Below are 11,394 nucleotides of genomic sequence, written 5' to 3'. Positions count from 1 at the left end.
TGTCTGTCAAAAAGCAGAATCATCATTATCGTCTGGGAATGAATGAGCGTTCCTTCATCCCCCATATTGCAACTTTTCTATAATTTATGTGGTTGTTTTTGTGGCCTCTGAAATGGATCCTAGAAGAAAACACAGTTTGTAAACAGAGAGGCATCCAGCGTGGCTCACAACCCGTCATTACGGGCATGTAGAAATTCATGGCCCATCTCTTGTGTAATCCTCAGGATAACTTTTATCCACTATTATCACACCTTCACAGCATTTATGCGATATGCACGATTGAAGTGTTTTGCTCACTATCCACTAACCGTTTCTCACATTATCCGCCTATTTATCCAGGCCAACGCTGCTGTCAGTGATTATTTCCTTTGCTTTGAAAAAATAAATAAAATCCTCTTTATTGGGGTTTGTCTTAATCCTGTTTATGCAGTTTCTTTGCCACATGGGTGTGTGAGAACATTTGGCGTTCAGTGTCAGTGTTTGCAATGCTTGGCAGATGTTAGAGTGATAGTATTGGTCCAATATGTGTGACTGCTCAAGATAAAGTGGCTTATTTTACAGCTCCATGTGTTTTGGAACGAGAATAGTATAGAGAATAGAGGGGGTATACAAGTAAAGAAAATATTTTTTCCTTTTTTTTTAGGAGATTACCATCAAGGCTTTTGTAATCTGCCTGAAGAGATACTTAGAGGGCCAGACTGTAGCATGAAGGGGCATTTATTAGCAAAAGTTGAATATTCCTAATTATTTTCATTGTTGTAAAGTCACCTGATACAAAGAATATGATTCGTTAGCTTACAATGAGCCCTTCATATCTGCACAGGGAGCGGGTTTTCTTAACAGGGGCCATCATGTTGCAGCTCTATGTTTCCACAGTAGCCAAGAACTGACAAACCAAACAGTTTCTCCAGAGAAAGCCTTTCACATTGTAACGCCACCTGAAGGTCACTGTAGTTCTCTACATGCTTGAAAAAGGGAGGGGTAAGAGAATGGGTGTTTAGTTGGTTCAGTCTGCAAGGACATCACTAGATGCCACTAAAATCCTACACACAACTCCTTTAAGAAATGATTTCCCTTTGGTGGAACAACTCCAAGACATCTGAAATGGAGCAAAGAGAACCAGACTACACACCTGCACACCAAAAAAGTGTAAAAACAATGTGTTTGATCTCATAAACTGTTCAGGTTTTTGATAAGAAATCTTGATCTGCAAATTAACTAGTAACTATATTTGTGTAATAAATGTGTACAATATGTAACCACGAAGTAGGTCTATGCTCAAGGAAAAACATTATCATAAAACAAAATGTAAAATCTTCATCTCTTCCGTTTGGATCTTGCCTCATAAGTGATAGGTACAAACTTGGATTTATGCACATTATTAACTTAATTTTCCAATTTTTACATTGCTTCTACTTTAACTGCAACATAAATGTTACATACACACACATCAAGACGAATGCCTATAGCGAAGAATACGAGTTAGCTAGCTGGTGCTACAGCAAGCTAATATAACTAGCCATTATCGTGACGTAAAGTCAGCTAGTCAGATAAGAATACATTTCTTATCGTTGAGTAGCTATTATGTTATTTAGTTAGGTGATGGTGTGCACACTGTCTCAGAAATGTAACTTTAGCATTGATGGTGGGCTTCCTACTCTCACATATTATAGGAAAATATTAGCGTTTTATTTTCAAACCAGCTAACACTGCTATTTAAATATGTGTGGTGAAGATCTGGTCTCTTATCTCAAGAGGAATGCATCAGCAACCTCACTTTTGCAGACAGTCACACAGCGCCAATGTCTTCATGGCACAGCGTGGCCTGAAAAGACAGTCATACTGGATGTTTGTTTTGTCTTGTTGCCAAAAAGTTTTAGATCTGCACAATTCAAGTTGTCCTGAGGTCGAATGCTCCTCTGTAAAAGCACCGACATTGACCCAGACAGTCAAATTACACCCCACAGTATACTCTCAGGATCAGTCCAGAATCTAAATGTCCAGTTAAAAAAAGCAACAAGCAGAGCAGAGGAGAAAACAGTCTGGGAGGACACTTTCACATCATAAATTAACAAAGTTCTTAAGCTGTTTCTAGTGCATCAGATACTGCATTCAGCATTACTAGCAATGGTCACTTTTTAATTAACCAATAAAATACAGGAGAATTAGATGTATTTGTTTTTTTAAACAAAAACACATTTCTAGAGGGTTGTGTGATAATTAACATGTCCCACTCTGCTGCATGAAGCTTTTCCCGCTGCTTTATTGTCAAACCACCCACTTGTTTTTTGGAAAAAATAAACTTTCCACATTTCAAATTACCCCTCCACAAATCTTCAAACATACTGGGTTTGTTTCTAAATGTTGCTTTCATTCTGAAGGAAATCACCGCGGTTTGCAATAAAAGTGAGGGCCCTCGGATTAAAATCATGTCACATAATGTGGGACGGCGTTTTTTTCCCTTTCAGTTTTGTGTTACATGTTTTTCTCTGCTGTATGCACTTAGTGACCTGCATGTAAAAGTGTGTGGGTGTGCTGTAAAACTCTGACCTCTCCAGGCTGCCAGCTGGCATGGCATCCCTAACATTTCATCAAATGTTTTATTACTGACAGCTTGTAGTCTGGTGCTGCGATTTCACATCATTATACATCATTTTTATAGTGTTTGAGCATTTCTTCTTCATCTCTTTTTTTTCATCTTTATACAAACAAACATTTTAGGATGTACACGAAGAAATCTGGTTTCTCAGCAGCAGCTAAAATTACCTCAACAAGGTGTAAAATATCTTTCAATGAATACCACATCAGTATTTGACATTTGAGAGCCACCCCCAGATTTGCTTTCTCACCACCTTTGGTTTAAAACAAGTACCTGCCTTTTGGGAGCAGACATTTTTTCTCTGTCTGTTCACCTTTCTCTCCATTAATGCAAAAATAAACTAAATAAAAATAAAATGTGTTTTTGCATCCATCATTGCTATGGAGGTGTGTATCTCTGCACCCGCGTGGGTGTGTGATATATGATTCCCTAACCAATCACACACCTGTGTCACAGAGAGGGCCACATCTATAAATCGAGTGTGTATTTATGCATATATATATATATGTAAGAGAAAGAGAGAAAGAGAGAAGAGTGACAGAGCTGTCGAAGTCTACTTGCTGCCTGATACTGCTGACGCTGAAGAAAGAAGCTGAGATATGAAGACTTTGGCCATCTTGGTTCTCTGCTCCCTGGCTGCCATCTGTCTGGCTTCAGGTAACAGCTGCACAACAGTATATGATAAAACAAAGCTCTTTATTTTAGTGTATTATTATTTGATTTCAAGGATATGCTGCTCTGCAAACAAAGATTAAAAACTACAACTTTTACCACTAAAGGTCTGGCCAACTGATTTATTTACTACTGGCTTAAGTTAAGACAGAGGTTTGCTTTGAAAGTAAAGACTTGAAAGAGGGAGTTTTCCTGGATTGAAAATGATTAAATTAAATAAATATATATTGTTAATATTACATTTTTCCCCTCATGTTTGACAGATGCCTCCACTGGCTCCCAGCCTGCAGACAACCCTGCTCAGGAAGGTAAGATCATGTTTCAGCAATATTGTTTTTGGTTTTATGGTCAAAGTTGCATTAATATGTAACATACTTGAGTCATTTTTCCTCAAGGACTAAAGCAGATGATTCCCACAATATTTCTGCAGATTCCAAGACAAATTAATGAAATAAAAAAACTGATTATGATTTGAACTTTTTGTTGAATACTACTCTGATTTCCTAAATACACAATAATGATAAAGACAGTTTCAACATACATTTCACGCATTGCATAAATTCCATATTAATCCACATTTTACTTGCAACATCTGGACTTTCTTTCATGGCTTAACACAAAATTTGTGTTGTGCTGAGTTGCTATTTATATGTTGAAACTTTCACATGCATTTAATTTGGGTTAATTGGTAGACATCTTGTTTATATATAAAACAAAAGTTATGTTAAATGTGCAGGGTTGTTTAGGCTGGAGAGGTACTACTTTCACATCACCTATAAGAAGCAGTGGGCAAATTCAATAGCCTATACATTATGTGTCTTTAAATCCAAGGCAGTACTGAAGCAACATCTGTGTGAATGACATCTTCAGGATTTGTTTTGCATCTCTGTGATCATCCCACCCTCCCCTCTCTCTCTCTCTCTCTCTCTCTCTCTCTCTCTCTCCCCCCTCAGCCTGAGAGAAGTGTGTGAGGCCAACCTGGGTTGTGAGGACATGATGGACACGCATGGAATCATCGCCGCCTACACCGCCTACTACGGACCAGTCCCCTATTAGAAGCCAAACCATGACAAGTGATTTTCAGTTAAGCCAACAAAAAAAACATGAGCGAAACATTTCCAAAAAGTGTGCCAGTGTGTCACAACTTAAAAAAGTGAGAGATGTGGGGGAAAAATGCAAACAGATGTGAGAAAGTGTAGCTAAAGGAGTAATTTCTGCATTGGGATTCATTTTTCCATCCTGCTTAGACCCACAGAATTGTCTATAAGTGCTGTTAGCCTGTAGAATAGTGTGTTGAAACTATATAAAGAAAAATAGAACTCTCCTGTGTGTATGCTATTTTATAACCCGTGAATAGAACTGCTTTAACAAGTCGTGGCCACTGCACGTCCCTCTTGAACGTGAGCATGACATCATAGACCGTACAGTGGACGTAGTCACAGTGACTTGGCCTGACGTTTAGAAGCCTCGAGAAGGCATTTGCGCAGTGGTCATCCAGTTTATTTTTTTGCAACCTGAAGTGACACAAAAAAGTGGAGCTAGCTGTAAAGTAACTGAACGCCGAATAAGGCATTTTACGCGAAGAGAAAAGTTACCTTTCAGGAACTGAAAACACAATGTGAAACGGAGAAGGTTCTATGATGCAAACACGGACAGCAAACCGGGACCACGCCGTGGTCGCGACCTGTCAACACCAAGGTGTCGTTAATCAGCAACGCTCTAAAGCACTACCTGCTTTTAACTCCTTTTTTTTAACTCCAAATGTAACCATAATTTACAAAATGGGGCCATAAACTCGTTTCCATTATTTTGGACAAGTTAATTCAAACAATATTTTCTTCAAAACCCATTTTTTTAAAGTAATTTGTCTCTGACCTTAACACAGCAAAACCCACTGTCTCTGATCAAGTAATTTATATTTTTTCAGTTGATAAATACCTCTTAGATTCCAGAGTGAATGCACTTTCTCTTGTAGTACTTGTGTTCTCACAATGGCTCCACATATCAACCAGATTCTGAAAGTGCTTGCTTATTCATTTCCGTTAAGCATTACACAGATCTCAAGCCTCAGCTGCAAGTTTTGTGGAGACTTGGGGTTGATCTTGCTTCCCTGACCCTGCTTCTTGTGAAGTATATCTGTTTTTATGTAATTTGTACAAAATAAAGCTTGGTGAGTAATGAAGATTGATATCACTCCCAAAGTAGAGAGATGTTGCTTTATTTGTATATAGCCTAAGTAATTTCTTACCATACTGAATAATAAACTGGCAAGCATTATTTTGTCCTAATTAAGTTTTGAGTCATGCTTATGATGTAGTAGAAGTATGATACATTTCCAGCGTTAAATTTATTTCCTCATCGAAAAAAACCTCTTTCCCCCACCCTTTGGAGATCCCCTTGTATTTTTGCCATGCGTATGTTCACCACACACTGTATAATAGTATCACTGTTGATTGAGAACGTGTCTTTGACCTGGTGATGAAAGCGTGCTATTTGTATCTGGCTGGTTTGCATAATTAGTACCTGTTTACTGCAGAAGAAACACCACTCAGTGTCTGTGGCATGTATGACTAACAAGAGCTGGCACCAAAGGTTGTTTCTTTTTCACTCCATGAGTTGCTCAGCCAGTCTCATAATACTATGTCAGGTTTTGAAATATGAGCTCTTGTGTAGTCAGCATGAATTTTTTAAATATTTAATATGTGCTGATTAGGAAATGTTAGCATGCCAACACGCTAACCTAACGTGGTGAACATGAGAAACATTCAGACGTTCATATGTGGCATATTTTCATTAAAAGTAAGGTGTAGCTAATTTAAACAGTATTGTTTGGTTTTTAATCTATAGAAGTGTATTTTACTTTATAAATTGATCCTACAGTAAAAGCATAAAGTAGTTATTACCGAAACACAAGTAGCTCAAACTTAGTTACTTTACACCTGTTACTTTTTGCTCCAAAGTTGCAGAGACACTTGTACATTTTAAAAGCTTATATATCATTAAAAAATAAAATTCTAACTGTACAACAACAAGCTGCCCCACACCAAACAATCTGTCTTATTTCTTGTTTAACGGGTTTGTCTTCAATCTAACCTTGGTAAGTCCTGCTGCGTCATCAGGAAGCAAGCCTTGACTCCTCCCAGCCTGCCGCTGACACCTTGTTAATGTGTGATACCCGGCGCTACGGCAGATATTCAGTCACCACGATGGACCAGTTAACGTTTGACAGGGAGAACCGTGAGCGAATCCAGGCAGTGGATAACTCATTTCGTCCAGCAGGAGCGTCCCTATCCAAGCCAGGTCGGGTTCTGATGGGACAGGGCCGTCTGATTAAACAGGGTCGTCGGAAGCCCGAGACGAAGATTTTCTTCCTCTTCAACGACATGTTGGTGTACGGCAGCATCATCCTGAACGGCCGCTGGCACAAAAACCAGAAGGTCATCCCTCTAGGTGAGAAACTCAACTGCTTCTCCTGTGGTTGAGAACACTCAATCCATGCTGACAGAACATTTAAATGAGAAAGATAGTTATTAAGTTAGTATCTGTATTTATAGCTTCACACAAGCTATAGTGACCGAATACTTGTTATCACTTTGCCCAGATGGGCACCTATGTCGCCTATCCACATTCCACTTAAACTATTTTTAGTTGAACAGGACTGCTTTTCTGAAGATGTTACTTTTGAGTTTGTTCAATATCTTGTTTTAATGCTTTGAACACCTAAAGATATAAGTTAGTTCAACTTCATTGTATTCATGCAGCAAAGCCTATACAATTAAATGTTTTGTATTGTTTAATACCACAAGGTACCAGGTCACAACATAAGTTGTTTGCACTGCATTCAACTGTAATATATGCCTACAGTCTTATGCAGAAATGAGAAATTCACGAGTAGAAAAGCACATCAATTTGATTGTTTGGACAGGCGTGTTGACCAGACCAGTATCCATATGTTTTTTGCATTGTTATCAATATGCCATCTTGACTGTCATTTCAGAGGACATCAAGCTCGAGGACGGTGAGGCAATGGGGAACAAATGGCTGATTCGTACACCGCGCAAGTCATTTTTTGTCTCCGCGCCTTCATACGAGATGAAGCGGGCCTGGATGGAGCACATCGAGGAGTGCCGGTCAAACCTGTTGCAGGGCGGCGGAAGCCAACCCGGTTCCACCTATGCTGTTGCCTGGATCCCAGACCAGGCCGCCTACAAATGCATGCGCTGCTTCAACAATTTCACGAAGACCAAACGCCGCCACCACTGCCGTAAGTGTGGCTTTTTGGTGTGCAACGCGTGCTCCATGCAGCGGGAGGTGATCGGCCACATTCACCCCACCAAGCTGTTGAGGGTCTGCAGCCAGTGTGACGCGAGGAATAAGGAAGATGGGGTGTCCGGCCTGGGAGGAAACGGCCCTAGAAAGAATAGCGCAGAGGAGGACAATGAGGCAGCGTCCAGTGATGAAGACGAGGGAGTGGAGATGACTTACAACAGCTGGCTGGTTTCCCATAACGGCACCTGTGGACAGACGGGCACCTATGTTTACCCGAGACCGATGCATCAGCAGCCCCAATAAAACATCAGCACATCAAGGCGGTCTCTCAGACATGTTCACCATCATTAAGCGTCATTTTAAACAATGAATTCAAAGAGTATTGGACTTTTGAACGGGCTAAGATGACACAAAGGTAACTCAATGCAATAGAAGTAGGTTAAAAGTCAAAAACCTTGAAGGGGAACTATGTATTGTATTTTTACCTTTTTAATGATGTCATTACTGCGTTCTTAAGAAATGAAATAACACAGTTATCTTCTCAAATAGTATTTGGTGTCAGAGGATGCTGAGAAGAGCAGTGTATACAGTTATGAAACTGCATTGTAACAGTTTATACTGTTCTTATTTTTAATTTTGCTTTGAAATGATCTAAAAACAATAAAGCGCTTACAAAACTTGTAAAGGATTTGTGTCTTTTGTGATTATTAGATAATTGAGAGTCAGATCCACCAATTTGACTTTTTCTGTCATGATTCCAATACCTACATTTGCTCAATTAAAAAATCTGTATAACTCACTTTGATTATTGTTATGGAGCTCCAGCGTGTTATCAGTTAAATAAACATGAAACCAATAATCACAGGAATAAATCTGAATTATACATAAATTAAGAACTGTGAACTTATTTGGAAAAATATTTAAAAAAAACTCTTTATTATAAAATGTAATAAAAACAGAGTTTCAGAGGACTTCATTATTATTTTATAATAGACTTTTTTGTTCAAACGACTTTTTTGTTTTTTCTAAACTTGGGTGACTCATTTCTCAGAATGAAGTGTCAAACCTGTTTGACTTCTCCACACACGGAAATGTAGCCTATTTATTCCCGCAAATTACAGATTAGAGAGCAGAGTGCATTTATCGGACATGACATCAGTCTCACTATTAATCCAAATGTTCTAGTTATCGGTGTTGAACGGGCCCGTTTGGTTATTATTCGGTTGCTTTAATAGAATTGGTTTACCATCTTTGATGTGTTTGGTGTTGTTCTTTGAGTAGTTCATCATTAACTTCTTTATTTATATAGGAAATACAACAATAACCTGCTGACTCCCTCCCTCACTGCCAAAGCTAAATGTGACACTAGGCAGGAATCCATTCTTGTGCAGTCAGTTCTCCTCTAAAGAGACCCAAACGTTGTATACATGCAGTACTTTACTGTGTATTTTATTTGTTGTTCTATAGATGGGATATTTATGTTCCAGTATCTATAAAATGATCCTAAAAGAATGAAGTCTAATTCTTATAACCTACAGCTTTCCCGCATTGGCTGCTTTGAGTCTTTTTAAGGTTAAAAAAAGTATATTTTAATTTTCTAAATGTACTGAAACTATGACACTTTTACAGTCTGAAAACATCTTGTGCTAACTCTTTGGCCGGTGTAAACATACTTAATGCTTGTATAAGCGAAAACAACACTTGTGTGAGCATGAGGAGAGTGGGATAGCGGAAGAGGTTAGGTGTGGTTAGCTCGGAGAAGCGAGCGGGTCGTATGCACTACAACTAAATGTGGATCTTTTTTGATTTGACATTAAGTGAAAAAATATGCCAAGATGGGGGTAAGGTGTATAACAATGTAGTGCATGCATGGCAGCGATGGGTATTAATACCTAACCAGCAACAGAGACCGATAGAAACTGGAACCTTTGATACTGTGTCACTGTTAGGAATATACTAGATTGCTGATCTATTAACTGCTATCTACCCCCAGATACCACTTGGTCCTTCCCAGAACCTATATGTGGGCGTTCGATCCCCCTGGGACTGATGAGCCGATCACCGTGGAGCAGACACACAGGTAGGCTTTTATTCCAAACAACTTAAACAGTGTTCACTAAACTAATACTAATACTATTTTATGACGTCACCACCATAAAAAAAGAAAATGGCAAAAAATAAATAATATGGTTATATAAATGTTATTTATGGTGCTATTAGATTGCTGCTAGACTGCCCCATTGATACAGGAGCATGCAGCGTGCCTCCCTTTATTTGAGGCAAACAAGTGAGAGCAGACTTGACGCAGTGAAAATGTTTTTTGAAAGGCTTACTGCCAACAAATTGATTAAAAACATGTTGTAAATGTTAGAAATGATTAAAACTATTCTATCTCTATTCAATACATTTTGAATTTTGGACCTTACAACCCTCTAGAGTTATTGGAAATGTTTGTCAAGAACAATATGCAGCCACCACTTCATTCCTACAACTGCCACTTTTCACCAAGAAACTGTGTGGGTCACAGTCCTCCAAAGACAAAACATTCTCCTAAATATTAGTATATAGCACCACAAATATGAATATAAAGCACCCCACATGAATTATACTGAATCCCAAATATGCATTTTAAGGGTAGAGTTTATTTTTCAGGAGAAACTACAGAGATCCCTGTCAGTGCATGCAGTGTGCACATTTCGTAGTGGATGAATATGTCTGTGGGCTACAATATTTGATACAAAAATGTGTGTTTTTGTAAAAGTGACAATAAACTTGTTGCATTCAGCTGGTTTCATTTGGTCACATTTACATGCTGTGCTCAATAATTCATCTACTGTAAATACTGTGTGTACTCTGGCTGTTTACATGATACCTACAGGGAGAACTGCTCCTAATAAAAAAGAAAGAATTAGTTTGGATTATCCAGAAAATGAGTTTTGAAGATTTGCTTTTAAAGTCTTGAGATGTTTGATAGAGCTCAGAACATCTTGAGGACGGCCCCTGTACTGCAAATGATTTGCAAGTATCAACTTAAAATATTTGCAGATTTGTAGAGAATGCACAGCGTCAAGTTGATTACTAATAAATCCTGGAGCCTTTTAAATATTTAATCAGACAAGCATGACATTAAAGACCAAATGAGAGATGCATTTCACGTACAATATGATGACTGAGGTGTTTAATCATTAAAATGAAATACTTTACATATTCTACAAACATATTGGTCAGAATCAGCCCAGTACAGAGTACAGAATCTGCCTTTAAGGTATTAAACGTTTTATTTTGAAGTGTATATCGTTGGAAAGTGTTCGGAAAGACAGAAAAAATAAGCAAAGAAGAAGAAAACAAGTTTCACCATATATAGTATATATAAGTAGATTATTTGAAGTTGGGGGTGACACAAGCACTAAACAGCTGCTTTTGTTGTTGATGAGTGTGTGTTGGACTATGAAAGAGCGGCGTTACTGCCACCTAGTGTCACATTTGGCTTTCGCAGCAAGGGAGAAGACAGCTGGATGCCTCTAAGAACATGGTCTAACGGCTCAGAAGAACACCGTTAAAAGCTTGATTCTTAGTGAATCTCTTGAAATCTACGCATTGCTCATTGAACTATCTAATCTTTATTAGAGGAGCTGCTGTTGACAGAATCATTGAAGCTCCAGTTAACTCCACCTGCATTTGACCATTACAAAAATCTGAGATTAGTTTCCCCCTCCATGCCCAGCAACCCTCCTCCCTCCCTGAACCCGACTGCAGAGCTCACAGGTCGTCATACAGGGAACTCAAACAATCTGACCATCCGAAGATGTTGAACTGATCGTTGTAGATCATCATTCATCTACACGTGCAGACTT

General features: G+C 38.7%; 3 protein-coding genes across 3 annotated transcripts in view; all 3 read left to right on the top strand.

Annotated features, from left to right (window-relative positions):
• The window catches only part of mgp (matrix Gla protein), a 3,149-nt gene extending 2,735 nt beyond the window's left edge, over positions 1 to 414 (top strand). Inside the window, exon 5 of the mRNA XM_054607802.1 lies at positions 1 to 414. This exon is cut by the window's left edge and continues 169 nt beyond it. The gene's annotated coding sequence lies outside the window, so the exon portion shown is untranslated.
• Positions 415 to 3,198: 2,784 nt separating this feature from the next.
• On the top strand, positions 3,199 to 4,327 carry bglap (bone gamma-carboxyglutamate (gla) protein). Its single transcript, XM_054608270.1, has 4 exons — positions 3,199 to 3,256; positions 3,535 to 3,579; positions 4,018 to 4,064; positions 4,205 to 4,327. The coding sequence occupies exons 1-4, from the start codon at positions 3,199 to 3,201 to the stop codon at positions 4,325 to 4,327; spliced, it is 273 nt and encodes a 90-aa protein (XP_054464245.1).
• A 2,150-nt stretch (positions 4,328 to 6,477) lies between these two features.
• On the top strand, positions 6,478 to 7,999 carry LOC129098965 (pleckstrin homology domain-containing family F member 2-like). Its single transcript, XM_054608108.1, has 2 exons — positions 6,478 to 6,721; positions 7,269 to 7,999. Exons 1-2 carry the CDS (start codon positions 6,478 to 6,480, stop codon positions 7,841 to 7,843), a joined length of 819 nt encoding a protein of 272 aa, XP_054464083.1. The 3' UTR covers positions 7,844 to 7,999.
• The last annotated feature ends 3,395 nt before the right edge of the window (positions 8,000 to 11,394 follow it).

The sequence above is a fragment of the Anoplopoma fimbria genome, chromosome 11, assembly GCF_027596085.1.
Source record: "Anoplopoma fimbria isolate UVic2021 breed Golden Eagle Sablefish chromosome 11, Afim_UVic_2022, whole genome shotgun sequence".
Classification (NCBI taxonomy): Eukaryota; Metazoa; Chordata; class Actinopteri; order Perciformes; family Anoplopomatidae; genus Anoplopoma; species Anoplopoma fimbria.
This window is presented reverse-complemented; position numbering and strand designations above follow the sequence as displayed.